We start from the raw sequence: 15,686 nt of genomic DNA, 5'->3' as shown, positions 1-15,686 counted from the left end.
CGGACAAATCAGAAGAACGATGAAATATCGGAAAAATCTCACTATCGCTTACATGGAAATTGCTCTATCAACTCGTCTACCTTAGGTTTGGATTCAAAATTAGCTACGGGATAAGAGATCTCCCCATATATTTCATCATTTCTAGTAAGAGAGTAGAAATGGTGAGTACAGCATAAGAACGATTACAACTGAACAAATTGAACCTTTTTATTTTCTTTGACCTGAAGACCGACATTTTGCCGGTTACAACAGAGCTTCAGAGGTATCTTGATTTCTGAATTTATTTTGAGCCAATTATCTGAACTATGTGAGAGATCTAGCTCCTGGTAAATTATATTATAATATCAAAAAACTGTCATCAAGTCGAAAAATGATGATCCGAAACAAGGTAAAGTCTTGCGATTTTTTTCTCAACTCACCTTTTATACATAATAAATTAAGCTTTTATTTTGAAAAACCTCGTGGGATATGATTAATTATTGTGGGATAAGACAAATTGGGGCGTCGTATTTTCAAAACTCATCCACCGAGAGCGAAATCACATTTTCAATATCCTTGAAAAATATGCCTACTGGACTATGCCAGGTTATAAATAGAAAACGGTACATACGAATTTCCTATAATTTTTACTCAAATTCACAAATCACATTCACTGTGGAATGCTGAAATATAAAAGAATTTGACAGTCAAAATTTCAGTATACAGGGCGAAATGTAACAAAAATATTTCAAAATCCTATAAATAGATATAAGTTATTTGAATCACTCTGTTGATCATTTCTGATTCTGGTTTCTGTACATTTTCACCTGATTCAAGTGAAAATTTGTTAAAATGTAAAAAACGAATCATTGTGAAACAATAATATATATCGCAACAAAAATTGTGAATCATCGCTTTATATAAAATAATAAATCTAATATTTTTGGTGTATTGTGGCCTCAACTAGAAACAGTTGAATGAGTTATTGTGATTTTTTAAACAATATGCATGAAAGCGTCTACTCATTTTAGAGTTTTATTTTTCATTTTATAGTACCCAAAACTAATAACGATTCATCTTATATATTATTATTCTTTAAAGTTCATAACAAATATATGAAAATTTGGTCTGAAATCAGAACTATAGACTCCATTAAGTTTTTTCAATAATTTATGAGTGATATTAACTACTTAATATTGGTCTGAAAGTGGCATTTTCCAGCTTTGGCACCATGTATTTCGAAAACTATACATAGAATTTTTTTGTGCCTATCGGCTGAAAACGATCAGTTTTTCAACAAGAATGAAAAACCCCTTCCTTGTAAGACAGGTTGAGAAGTCTTCAAAATAGTTTTTTATCGACCTTTTTTTGGGTAATTGTTACCTTCCACAATCTGAAAAAATATAAAAATTATAATGGAGAACTTCATACAAGTGTAGAAGGGCAAACTTTTTAGTTTACCCCGATAAGTTACTGCGTAACTTATCGGGGTAAACTAGTATTTTTCACAAAGAAAAATCTTCTATTTATCAGTAACTTGTCGTATTTCACAATTTTGCTTATCAAAAAAATTATTAAGAAATTATACTTATCTTTTACGTTTCGGAGGCCAAAATCTGCCTCCGTCTTCAGAAATGGATAAAAATTCGAATATATACGCAGTTATTCCTTTTATTTCTGACCGGGATATTATAAGCTTATATCGTCATAGTTACGCTATCAATAAAGAGGGTCATAACTCCCTTGGGACATTATAGATTTTATAATTCCCTCTACCTTTCACAAGTAAAAATAAATAGAAATGAAAACTGAACCATATTTTATTTATTGATCTGATAACATCTTTAGGAGATAAAATAGCAGACTTTTTCGGCTTATAACTCTTACTCTTCCGTTTCAAAAAAGCCTGTAGTTCATTGATCTTGGTGATATCTCGTTTCTCATGTATAGTCACCATCGATTTTAGCATTGACCATTTAGTCCATAAAGAATTCGGACTATACGTTTCTGACTGAAACGAATAAACACAATTACTACCAAATCTACCGAAAAACATAGAAAATTCCTTACCAGTTCTTGAAAATATGCCAGAAATACAGTTTCAGTGACATCTTTTAGCATAACATTTTTCCGTGTCAGCCAGTCCAGATATATCTTGTATTCTTTTTGGTATACGGCTTCACTTTTCGATGGAATTAATGATTCTCTTGCTTGTTCAGCTTTTTTCAAAATATCCTCCATTATATTTGGGGTAGAAAACACGTTTTCACCGCAAACACAGCTTGATAACAAAGTTCTGTTTATAAACAAGTAACATAGCAACAACCTAGCAACAAGAAAACTCTACTATAATCAACGGTACCTGATTCAAATATACCGGGAAGGTAATGAATTGGTACATTTTTCCGTTTCAAAAATGAACAAAATTTTATTGAAATCGGTCAGAAATAAAATTATCTATGTACCACGGGAATTAATGAGCCTTAATAACCTCAGGCAATTGCTGTCCCTCGGGCCAGAGGCCCTCGGGACGCAAACTTTGCCATCGGTAATTAAGGCCCTCCTAATTCCCTTGATACATAAATAACTATTTTGAGAGCTTATTTCTTTACTTCTTCGACAGATGTCAAAGAAGTTTTGAAATATGAAATTATGTCAATGTTGATGATTGACAACTGAAATATTCGATGTAATACAAGGTACTCTCCGATATCAGTTTGTTGCCATTTCGCCACTATCCAAAGTTTTCTTCAAGATGGGTAGCCACAAAAAAAAATGATCTTCAAAATACTGTTTCATTTGCGTACTTTTTAAGTACGATGACGGGCACTTCATCAGGACCAGACGCCTTGTTAATATTGAGCTGTTTCTTAATTCGCCTGCCTAGACGTAGTCGAAAAATAATTTTCGTCATTGGGATTTCTAATGTGGGAATAGTGGGTGGTGCCTTCCTCTCGACTCTAGAGTGGGACGCAAATTTGCCCGACTTTCTAAAGAATTTCCATTTCACAGCGGTAATGAATATTTTAAGAGCTTTCGACACCGTAAACCATGAACTACTGCTACAGAAATTGGAACGATATGGCGTGAGAGGGACTGCTCACAGTGCTCACAAGTTAATTAAATCATACCTGCAAGGCAGAATTCAACGAGTTATTGTTGACGTCACTGTGAATGAACCACGAAAAATAGAGCAAGGTGTCCCTCAAGGATATATACTCGGACCACTTTTCTTCATCATTTTTGCAAATGACTTTTCACTATTTTCGATAACTTTCATCAGTACACGTGGTAACATATGCGGATGATACAAATTTCCTTTTAACAGAGAAAGACTCGGCAACTCTATCAGATATTACTAGAAAGGTATACCAACAAATTATAACATGGACAAGTAGAAATCACGTGAAACTCAATATAACTAAAACTGTGCTGATGAAATTTACTATGGTTACAAATGAGTCCGAGATTTTCAGTATATATGAGGATGATGATTTTCATGTAGAATCCTCTGAAGAAACTAAATTATTAGGCATCACAGTTGATTACAGACACAGCTTTATACCACCTATCGACTCACTTTGTGAAAAACTACGTAAAAATTATTATGCGTTAAGATTCTTGTCTAACTATTGTAATGCTGAAATCTTGTTGAGTCTGTACTATGCCACTATTCATTGTCAGTTGCGATAGGGGATTTTGAATTGGGGTACGGGATCGTCCGTGGAAAGGATTTTCATATTACAAAAGCCGGCAGTTCGAATAATTGCTAAATTTAGATGAAGAGAGTCATACAGGAGCTCTTTCAAAAACCTTAAACTTCTTACGGTTGTTGGGATATATGTTTATGAATTATGTATTTTTGTTTATAATAACAAATCAAGTTATTTATCGAACAAGCAAACTCATGATTATCCAACTGGCCGTATAAAGCTAGTACCTCGATCTCATCGAACAGCCCTCTACCAAAAAAGCCATCTTTATCTCGGACCGAAAATTTTCAACAAATTGGACGTAAATGTAAAGGCAGCCCCTAATATAAATATTTTTAAATCAAGATTGAAAACTTTTTCAATTGAAAAAAATTGCTACTCCTTGGCTGAATTTTATCGATGATTTTATCCCTCTCCATGATATTTGTGTTTCTTGTTCATTCGGCAAATCATTTGTAAATACCGATAGTTTTATTCTTTTTTTTTAAGCCGACGTTTTCCTTGTTATTGTATATTGGAAGATATGTTTTTTCATCTTTTTTCCATTGTACCTTTCAACAAGTGAAATATTTGATAATAAATAAATAAATAAATATATAAATAAATAGAACGATATTTGAATGATCAAGTGTTTTTATTTCTCTAAATAAAAGATAAAAGATACTAGTGAAAATGGCTTCTTCAAAGCCACTAGACTCACTCTAATTTCAGTCAATGTATTTGAGATAAAGATTTATGAAGCACGTTTGTTATACGTGTTCTGAGAATACTATTAGCTGCTTGTTAATTCAATAAAATAAATATTTTTAGGTTGAACCGAATGGAGCTAGGAAGGTTCTGAAGTGGATAAAGGAAAAATACAACAACCCTGATATATTTATCACCGAAAATGGTTTTTCTGATGATGGGGAAATGAACGACTTGAAGAGAATAGATTATTTACAGGTAAACTTCGTTCGAATCATTGGATAGAAATCTTGCTAGATTTGATTCGTTTGAGAAACCGAGGAAAAAATATGTATACGGGATGATTGGAGCAAGTTTATTGAAAGAGGTAAAGTCAACCTCAAAATGTAATTTTTTTAATATATTTCAATAAAAGGCATTATTTGCGGATAAATAAGAACCTGGGTCAATCTACGTGTCAAATTTTCAGCGATAAAAAAACATTTTCCCAAAATAAGTGCTTGGAGAGAAGCAGATGTGGTTCCGAATGTAACAGAGTTCACGTATACCAAAAACTACATAAAGCTTATGATGCACTGTTGCAGAGCATCATAAGCTTTATGGTATAGTAATGAATATTACTGGAGTTTTTTTCCAACACCAAATCGTTATTTTTAATACTTCGACACGTGTTTCGATCACCAAATTATCCTCTTCAAAGAGGAAGATTAAACCTAGAAACAAACGCGAAGCTAACCCTATTTATGCTGTATAGATATCCCATACAGGTAAACCATCCAAGTGTACCACCCATTCAGGTTTACCAACCTAAATTAATTTTACAATTTTTTAGCTATATAAAGCTGAATATAAAACAATTTTCAGCTATATACAAATTAATTTCACAATATTGCCTATCTAAATTTATTTTTGCAATGTGTCCTTATATGTTCAACTGTTATAGCTGAATATAAAACAATTTTCAGCTATATACAAGTCAATTTTACAATATTGCCTATCTAAATTTATTTTTGCAATGTGTCCTTATGTAGTAATCAGTAAACCCAACAATATTATTTTAACAAGCTATATTGTATGCTCTTTGGTATCGGTCCGTCATCGTTATTCAGAATATTATTGTGTTTACTTATTTCTACACTCTCATAGGCATCTAGTTGCCTGTTGTTGTTAACTTGTCTAACTAATCTTAATGAACTGAAGTCTATGGAATGGTTTTGTTCCAAAGTATGATGGGCGACTGCTGACTTTAAGTGTGCTATGTGTTCCTTATATCTCACTTCAATAGATCTTTTTGTCTGTCCATAATATTTTGCATCGCAGTCCTTACATTCAATTTCGTAAATTCCAGATTTTTCCGAATTCTGGACTTTGTCTTTTGGACTTCCCAAAAGGCTCTGTAGTGTATGACTTGATTTAAAAACCACCTTCATATCTAGTTCCTTGAAAATATTTCCAAAGTTCCTCGTATATTGGTGGTATGGAACTGAGATGTATTTATCTTGGTTTTTGTCCTTTCTAAAAGTCGAGATTTCGTTTCGGAAAAAGAAGTTTAGGCTAACGAACGAAATCTCGACTTTCAGAAAGGACAAAAACCAAGATAAATATATCTCAGTTCCATACCACCAATATACGAAGAACTTTGGAAAGATTTTCAAGGAACTAGGTATGAAGTTGGTTTTTAAAACAAGTCATACACTACAGAACCTTTTAGGAAATCCAAAAGACAAAGTCTAGAATTCGGGAAAGTCTGGAATTCACCAAATTGAATGTAAGGACTGCGATGAAAATATTATGGACAGACAAAAAGATCTATTAAAGTAAGATATGTGGAACACATAGCACACTAAAAAATATGGAAGACCTGAAAAATCAACAGTCGCCCATCATATTTTGCAACAAAACCATTCAGTTCATTAAGATTAGTTAGACAAGTTAACAACAACAGGCAACTAGATGCCTATGAGAGTGTAGAAATAAGTAAACACAATAATATTATGAATAACGATGACGGACCTATACTAAAGAGCATACTATACAGCTCAAAAAAATTGTTGGGTTTACTGATTACTACATAAGGACACATTGCAAAAATAAATTTAGATAGGCAGTATTGTGAATAATAGTTGAACATATACTGTAAAATAATAGATAAGGAAAAATTGTAAAATTAATTTAGGTTGGTAAACCTGTATGGGTGGTAAACCTGGATAGTTTACCTGTATGGGATATCTATATAGCATAAATAGGGTTAGCTTCGCGTTAGTTTCTAGTTTTAATCTTCCTCTTTGAAGATGATCACTTGGTGATCGAAACAGGTGTCGAGGTGTTGAAAATAACGATTTGGTGTTGGGAAAAAACTCCAGTAATATACATAAAGCTGTTTCAGAAAGACGATTACAGTATTGTAATTGGCTACCAAGAAAATTCGATTGTCCATCTCTTCTAGGAAATGTAATTCAGACAGATAAACCACTTCCACAAAATGTGAAATATTCAATAGAAACAATAAGCATGAACGATTCTACCCATTTTCGAAAAATTGAACATTTATTCAGTGAGGAAATGAGCCAGATCTGCAGTGTCCTTGGAACATTTTTATGACATACACTTTCTGTTCAAAACATCAGGTGAATTTTAATTTTTCCCAAAATATATTTTTATATCCATCAATTTCTATTTTATCTTTTCCGAAGAGGTCTCCCTCAGATATAACAACGTTTATACCAATCTTCGAAGTAGTATTGTTATGTCCTTTTTGATACGTCCTTGAGCTCTCTCTGCGATTCGATTTTCATTTCCTGAAACGTTGCAAAACGCCATTCTTTTATGGAAACAAAAAAGTTCCAAGGACCAAATCTGGTGAATATGGTGGCTACGGCATGATAACGGTGCTGTTTTTGTCCAAAAAATTAAGAACAAGCTATGCATTATCGTAGTGCAAAAACCATGAACTGTTTTACCACAATACAAGACGTTTTCTCCGTATTGATTCTCGCAAGCGGCGCAATTCTGGATCACAGTTGATAGTCTGGGTCACAAGATCCTTTTTTTGGAACTTCTGTCCAAGGGCACTGAAAAATATGATTCAGGGCTTATTCGATTTGGAAGGACCTCCAGCAACTTTCTGAGAAATTTCAAGAGGGGCTCAAAAAAATTGCAAAAGTTATAAACAATTTAGTAAAAAAATTGAGGGTTTGGTTTTTTGCAAATATCTCGGAAGTATCGAAAATATCTGAAATTTGAAAAAAAAAAATCTTAAAGAGGAGAAAATTTCCCAAAAAAGTCCCACCTCCCGGAACTCTATCATCAATATTTATAATTTCAATTCAGAGGCGAAAACAGTGCTGGAAGCACTAAAAGCATATTAAATATCATTATCAGGAAAAAACATTCACATACTTTCTAGATACTTGAATAAACGAAAATCCATTGAAAAATCTTTCTTATGCATATTTCATTAGATATACTTCAGTTAATTAACTAATTTTTACAAGTTTTAAATTTACTCAAAAACCCTGATAATTTTTAAACAAAAAACCTCAAATTTTGTTCACTTCTGGGAGATTTTCTTAAAAGTTGAAGGCTTTCCGTTGGGAAAATTTAAAAATTTTGATTTTACACTTTGTTATTAATAATCAAAGACGATAAAAAGTGAAAAATTCAATTGAAGCAATGAAAATTTTGTTTCTAATTTGAATTCATTCTTATTCTTATTATTTCAATGATTTTTCATTATTTTCAGCTCTATTTGTTTAAAAAATTCAAAATTAGATATTCGAAAAATTTTTTGGGGGATTTTCATCAGTGATGGATATTATGATTTTCAAAGACAAAATCGTTTCTTAAAAAAATTTTTACTGCTTGAAAACGCCTTTCTTCATTAACATTTTTCTGCTACTAAATATGAATATTAAAAAAACGATTATTTTATCATAATTTCTATTTTTCTTTGATCCTCTGAAAAAAAACTTTTTTAAATTTATATTTCCTTCCAATAAACAATTTGTTTCAAACGAATTGATTTTTACAATATGTTCTTTTTGTAATATTTAAAAAAAATATTGTGAAAATTGGTATGTTTGAAACAAATTATTTATTGAATAAATAAAGAAAATATGAATGAGAAAAATTATGATTTGAAAAAATCGTTGCTTAATATTCATATTTAGTAGCAAAACAAAATTAATAATCAACAAACGCGTTTTTAAGCAATAACAAATTTTTTTGAGGAACGATTTTGTTTTTAAAAATCATAATATTCATTACTGATAAAAATTCTCCCGGAAACATTTCAAATATATTGTGAACAATACATTTTTTCATAACAATTTTTAGAACAAATATAGCTAAAAACTATCAAAAATCATTTTTATGTAACTATATGTAACAAATGATGAGAATACGAATAAATTTGCTTTAATTGTATTTTCCACTTTTTAACGTCTTTGATTTATTAATAACAAAGTGGAAAATCAAAATTTTTTTATTTTTCCAAAGGGAATCGTTTTTAATGACTTGCAAGAAAAGCTTTAAAAAGTCAACAAAATTTAAGGTTTTTAGATTAAAAATTATCAGGATTTTTATGTAAATTTAAGACTTGTAAAAATTAGTTAATTAACTAAAGTATATCTAATGAAATATTCACAAGAAAAATGTTTCCATGGATTTTGGTTTTTTCAAGTGTCTAGAAGGTATGTGAATGTTTTTTTTCTTGATAATGATATTTAATGGGTTAAAATAATTTTTATTGTACATATTGGTGATAGAGTTCCGAGAGGTGGAACTTTTTTAAGAAATTTCCTCCTCTTTAAGGATCTTTTCTCGAATTTTGGATATCTTTATTATTTTCCGAAATATTTGTAAAAAAATGAAACCCCCCTTTTTTTAATAAATTGTTTAAAACGTTTTCAATTTTCTGCAATAAGTAAATGATGATGGCCAAAAAAAGAAACGTCGTATGAGAAATCTGAAAGCACCATTATGTGACCGAGAAAAAGTTGGTATGAAAATGTGTGACACGTTTCAGATTTCATGAATGTGAGTGAGAAAAAGATAAATACGATTTTACAAAATTGCGTTTTTTCTCAGGATCCATTCGGAATTCCAAAAATTTTCTATTTTGCAATAGGTTTTGTAATAAGTTTTAAAATTTGTAAAATATATAGTGATTTGATTATTATCATTTGGATATTTATTTCTTTTAGCGTTATCTGAAAGCTACACTAGAAGCAATCGTCGAAGACAAGGTGAATGTGAGGGGATATGCTGTATGGAGTTTGATGGATAACTTCGAGTGGACCGCTGGTTATAGGTAGGTATTACTGAGCAGAATGCTCAGAATTTGAGTGAGATATTGAATCACTATGCAACAACAATCATATTTTATAGCGCTAATCGTAGTTTTCCACTGACCTATTTGGGTTTTTTGACCTCTACAATTTGAAAAAATTTCAACTTTTTTCATAGGTATGACATTATCAAATAATACAGACTAGTAATCAAGTTCATATGTACTTTTTTTTTGTAAAATTTTTCAGTCCTGTCCAAAAATTACGACCAAGGTGTCATTCGATTCATATTTTTGCCTAGAAAGTTTAAGCAGAGGTCCGAAAATGCGCCGATGAAAATTACGAAAGTTATAAACAATTAAGTGAAAAAAATGGGGCTTTAGTTTTTTCTTAATGTCTCGGAAAATTTTCAAAATTTTGGAAATTTGAAAAATATTTGAAAAGATCAATGAATTTGCGTAAAAAAAGTCCCGACTCCCGAAACTGTATCTCGATTATTTATAATTTTTACAGAGCCCTGAAAATAGAACCAAAAGAGGGTAGTCTGACTTCCGCGCGCCTTTCGTCACTCTGACATAAAAACAAAAAAAAAATTATTTTAATATATTGAATGTGAATATTAAAGAATGAAAAAATCTATAAACAATAATCCGCAGTCAAAAAATGTTTATCTCAATTTTAACGTTAATTATAAATTTGTTACCTAATAACTTTTTCTGAATTGAAAGTTAATATAAAAATCCCTATAATTATCAAACTAAAATCCTGACATTTTTTTCCTTTGGTGAAGTTATCGTTAATGAATGAATGAATTTTCAGAAAAAAAATGGTTTCATAAAAAAATTTCTTTGTTGCTAAAAAATGCGTTTGTTAATTAACAATCGTTTTTTGCAACTGAATATTAAAATTAAGGTAGCGTTTTTTTTTAAATCATAAATTCTATCGTTCTTCAAGCTTATGAGTGTCATTTAACAGCATCGTGACAGATATCGCCAGCATGTGGTGGATACAATAGCTCGTTCTGAAGGCATCACCATTTTGAGACTTGGTCCTTACCATTACGAGTCGAACCCGATAGAATTAATCTGGGCTCAAATTAAGGGTTACGTAGCTCGTGAAAACGTGACATTTAAATTTTCTGATGTCCAACGTTTATTAGAACTCGCAATGGAACGGATACGCAAATAATAATAGATTTAAGTGTGACTGGGGATTCCTCTTCGGACGAGTCAGTGGATTCTGAAACATAGGTAATTATATATAATTGTATAAATTATATATAATTTTATATATATATATATATATATATATATATAAATATATATATATATATATATATATATATATATATATATATATATATATATATATATATATATATATATATATATACAGTGTGTCCAAGATAAGGATCCTAAGCATGGGAATCTCAGTACCTGTTGGAGATACAGCTTAGGTTAAATTAGGAAAAAGTTGTGTTCTTTAAAGCTTATTTACATGCCGTTTAGAAACTTGAAGAATTTTCATGGCCTGCTGAGATATTTGGGAAAAACGAGAATTTGACAATATCAATTTTATTTTTTTCTGACTTTATTTGAAAAGATATCAAAAAAAGAATAACACTTTTTCATTGGCACTTCCAAAGTACTACACGATGGTATTTTTAGTTTTTATATCCGACGTTTCGTTTTCAAAAAACCATCATCAACTTCATTTTTTCAAATAGCCCGAAAAAAAAAGTACACCCTGTATCTGATTCCATTTTTTATTACGAATTCAACGATGTAACACATGCCATTGTTTTCTTTTTAGTTTAAGGAAAAATTGCATTTTTTCTATTTTTAAAATGTATTTTTAAGTAGGTTAATAATGATTTTTTTAAAGTAATGAAAACAACAAAGAAATTAACGCATTTTTTATTTAATCCATAGGAGGTGTTCAAACAGGTTTCCGTTATTTTCCAAACATAAGTATGATCTTCTAACTGTAGAACTTAAAACATCACGTAACATCTCTGGTGTAATACTGTTAAATGCGACAGTTACACATTCTCGTAACTGCTGTTCAGTTTCAAAAGAATGTTGGTAAACCCGGTTTACAACAAAACCCCATATGAAGAAGTCCAGAGGAGTTAAGTCAGGGGATCGCGCTGGCCAAGACACTTCACTAAAGGTTCCAATCCACCTTCCAGGAAATCGCTGCGAAAGATACTCTCGAACTTGTCTAGAATTATGTGCAGGAGCACCGTCTTGTTGAAACCAACAGTTATTGACCTGTGCCAGAGGTAAATTATCTAAACAGTCTTCTACATAGTTTTGCAATAAATGATGGTATCGTTCGGCGGTCAAAGAATTATAGTAAAAAAACGGACCTAGTATTTTAGTTCCTAAAATTGCACACCACATATTAAACCCAAAACGTTCTTGATGTCTTGATATTTTCTTAACACGCGAATTTTGCTGAGCCCAGTAATTCGTATTGCGGCGGTTGAAGATACCATTATTAGTGACCATACTTTCGTCGGACCATATTATTTTTGAAGGGAAATTATAATCTTCTTCACACGCGCGTGTATACCATTCGCAAAAATTTCATCGCCGTTCGAAATCCCCTGGTTTAAGTCCTTGGCAAATCCGAAATTTATAGGGGTGATATCTATTTTTACGCAAAATAAATTGAGCTGTGGATTTGGCTACTCCTACATTATTTTCGATTTGTCTAGTTGATATTTCAGGGTTCTCAACAACTGCTTGTAAAACATTATTTTGGGCTTCTTCTGAAGATTCCTTTTTTCGAGATAAAACAGGCTTTTTAAATGAACCATATTCTTTTAAATTTCGAGCCAGCTCTAAGAAAATGGACTTACATGGCTGCTTTCTTTCTGGATATGTATTAAGATACATTGCTGCTGTATTTACAGTATTTTTGTGGCACAAAATGTAGCACGTTAGCATGTCAAACTTTTCTTCATGGCTATAATGCTCACCCGGCATATTCGACGATAATAACACAATATTATCTATTCAACAATAAACAATAATAACGACAACAGTAACAATAACTCTAAAAACAACAACTCGACAAACAGGCTAACAACAACGACAATTACTATTTTATCGTGTAATTAAATAATATTTGACAGGCTCGGTGACAGGTATTTACGTCAAAGCATTTGTTTGCAACGCCTATTAAAGATTTTTTTTTAAATAGAAAAAATGTAATTTTCCTTTAAACTAAAAAGAAAACAATGGCATGTGATACATCGTTAAATTCGTAATAAAAAATGAAATCAGATACAGGGTGTACTTTTGTTTCGGGTCATATAAAAAAATAAAGTTGATGATGGTTTCTTGAAAACGAAACGTCAGATATGAAATCTAAAAATACCATCGTGTAGTACCTTAAAAGTGCCAATGAAAAAGTGTTATTTGTTTTTTGATATCTTTTCAAATAAAGTCAGAAAAAAATAAAATTGATAGTGTCAAATTCTCGTTTTTCCCAAATATCTCAGCAGGCCATGAAAATTTTTCAAGTTTCTAAACGGCATGTAAATAAGCTTCAAAGAACACAACTTTTTCCTAATTTAACCTAAGCTGTATTTCCAACAGGTACTGAGATCCCCATGCTTAGGATTCTTATCTTGGACACACTGTATATATATATATATATATATATATATATATATATATATATATATATATATATATATATATATACTGTATCAGGCATAATGAGAAAATGTAATCAGTTTTAGCATTGACAACAGGTAGCGCCACCTACAATAACAATTTTTAAGTAATTACCTATGTATATAAATATATAAAAATATTATTTTGGTACGCCTCTGCAGAGTTGGTAAGAGGATTATCCGTTGGTCACTTCAAGTGCGACGTTGCTAATGTGTTTTGTGATTTGACAATTTCTTTATTTTCCAGTGAAAAATTTGGTTTATATCATGTCGACTTCGCTGACCCCGACAGAAAAAGAACTGCCAAGAAATCTGCAGAGTGGTACAAAAATGTGATGAAGAAAAGGAGTCTCGTGGATCTGTAGTTCACCACATTTTAATTTTTTTTCAATAGTTCACCTGTTGAATAGTTTATATCGTAATATTATTTTGAAGTTATACTCACGAAGCCGTTGATTTTTGATTTGATAATATACATAGTGATAAAATTATTCCACAGGTTTTCTTCCATACATATTTTTCACTTACAGTTATTTGAAGCAGAAATAATTTTTATTTAAAAAGAGTAAACTTGAATGACACGAATCATTACTGTATCAAATAAGTTGGGCGTTTCGCAAGAGTTTTCGTATATTTCAAATCTTCTCATTTTGAAGTATTTTCTTGAGAATTCCAAATAAAAATTTTATACTCAAACTCTGACATTTTTCATGTTTCAATGACTGTCTCGTTGAATTTTATAGAATATCATGTATGATATTACATTTTGAAATTGATAAAGAAATAATTACACTTTGTTCAAAAGCTGTATATAGAAAATAATTTCGGGTAAATTGAAAAGATGAATATACTTTGCACTTTTGAATCATGGAGTAAATGTTTTTCAAGCATCAATTCACAGCCCACCAAAAAAAAATTTTCGTCTTGCTGCCGAAAAATAATCTACTGATATTGGTCAATTCATCTGTGCTGATTTCAAAAATACAAACCTTTTCAAAGAAAAGTTCTAGTTTTCGAGATATAACATTCATATTCCACCACTATAATTGCAATATGTTTATAAACAAACTTAACAAATTCTATAACAAATGTATACTAATGACTTCTATTTACAGTGTACTTATTGGAAATGCCCATAACATGAAATTAGCGCTAATTGCTTCTTACCTATTGTCCGATAAGTAAATAGTATTTTTTCGGAAATGACTTTAATAAATTTCTATAAAGTCGACTGCATTCCTTTGTGAAATTTAGTCTGAACTTGAGTTTCATTGCAAAAGTTTCTTTGTGACAACTGAAATCCATGGCTTCTACAAGCAGGCGTTGTTGTGTGAATAACCCAAACGTTTTCAGCAACATATGTGACGAGTACATTGTAAAGGAAAGTAGAAAACCAGTTTGTGATTTTATAAAAAGGGCATATCAAGCATATTTTGGTGTTCATTTAGGAGATCGAAATAAATCCTGGGCTCTACATGTAGTGTGCCAAACTTGTCATGAAAACTTGCGACAGTGGACGAAAGGACAGCGAAAATGTTCAAAGTTTGGTGTTCCAATGGTATGGAGGGAACCAAAAAATCATTTTCACGATTGCTATTTCTGTCTTGTGAATATGAAGGGCATTAATCGTAACAATCGACACACGTGGACATATCCTAACCTGGATTCAGCAATAAGACCAATTCCACATCAGCTTGAGCAGATATTTAGCAGCATACCTACATTACCAGGGGATAAAGTCGAAATGTTATCTGACGAACTACAGACTAATAGAGTTGAGGAAGACGACAGTGATTTTGAAGGGGATTCAACACGTCCTGAGCGCTTTACTCAGGAAGAGCCAAGCGATCTTATTAGAGATTTGAACCTTCCAAAGGATTCTTCCGAATTGCTTGCCTCCAGACTAAAGTAAAAGAAACTTCTTCACCCAGACACCAAAATTATATACTACCGTAATAGAGAAAGAGATTTGAATTGAAGGGGTTATATTTTTAGGAGTGATTAATTTTTGGGAAAGAAAGTTTTTGGCATTCTACTACTCCATCTGATACAAAAAAAGATGTGGAAATCTTCCAAAGAAAGGAAGGAAGTAATCAATTTGATGCGTAGATCATGCAAAGAAGTAACTTTCAGACACAAACTGGAAGAAAGTCCTCCTGAAATAGATACTTTCATATAAACATTGAATTACACGAAAGAAAACAATTCTTTCGAAAAAAATACTTTTACATGAGCACTGAATTATACAAAAGATATTTTTCTCTACTCAGTTTGTATTCCAAACATTCGTTATGGAATAAAAATCAGATATCATTCACATGAGTTCTACTT

The 15,686-nt window shown here is 31.3% G+C and overlaps 2 protein-coding genes across 4 annotated transcripts in view; one reads left to right on the top strand and one right to left on the bottom strand.

The window, feature by feature from the left end:
• Positions 1-13,846, top strand: part of LOC111516055 (myrosinase 1-like) — a 122,006-nt gene extending 108,160 nt beyond the window's left edge. For all 3 annotated transcript variants that reach the window (XM_074186683.1, XM_074186681.1, XM_074186682.1), the window contains 3 exons: positions 4,503-4,637; positions 9,584-9,690; positions 13,603-13,846. In XM_074186683.1, the coding sequence (XP_074042784.1) occupies positions 4,503-4,637; positions 9,584-9,690; positions 13,603-13,720 (360 nt within the window). In that variant the 3' untranslated portion in view covers positions 13,721-13,846. The remainder of the gene's footprint in view (positions 1-4,502; positions 4,638-9,583; positions 9,691-13,602) is intronic.
• Positions 650-2,784, bottom strand: LOC141487512 (uncharacterized). Its single transcript, XM_074186591.1, has 3 exons — positions 2,050-2,784; positions 1,794-1,990; positions 650-662 (listed from the first exon to the last, which is right to left on the bottom strand). The coding sequence occupies exons 1-3, from the start codon at positions 2,218-2,220 to the stop codon at positions 650-652; spliced, it is 381 nt and encodes a 126-aa protein (XP_074042692.1). The 5' UTR covers positions 2,221-2,784.
• Positions 13,847-15,686: the final 1,840 nt, after the last annotated feature.

Source organism: Leptinotarsa decemlineata, unplaced genomic scaffold (genome assembly GCF_025532065.1).
Source record: "Leptinotarsa decemlineata unplaced genomic scaffold, Ldec_3_MD MMD2_P_RNA_scaffold_4, whole genome shotgun sequence".
In the NCBI taxonomy this organism is placed as follows: domain Eukaryota; kingdom Metazoa; phylum Arthropoda; class Insecta; order Coleoptera; family Chrysomelidae; genus Leptinotarsa; species Leptinotarsa decemlineata.
Note: the sequence above shows the minus strand (reverse complement) of the source record. Positions and strands in the feature narration are given on the sequence as shown.

Excerpts from the sequence above, each read along its gene's own strand:
- LOC141487512 (XM_074186591.1), bottom strand. The coding sequence starts at position 2,220 with ATGGAGGATATTTTGAAAAAAGCTGAACAAGCAAGAGAATCATTAATT. Across the intron at positions 1,991-2,049 it reads TGGCATATTTTCAAGAACTG|TCAGAAACGTATAGTCCGAA; the intron begins GTAAGGAATTTT and ends TATTCGTTTCAG.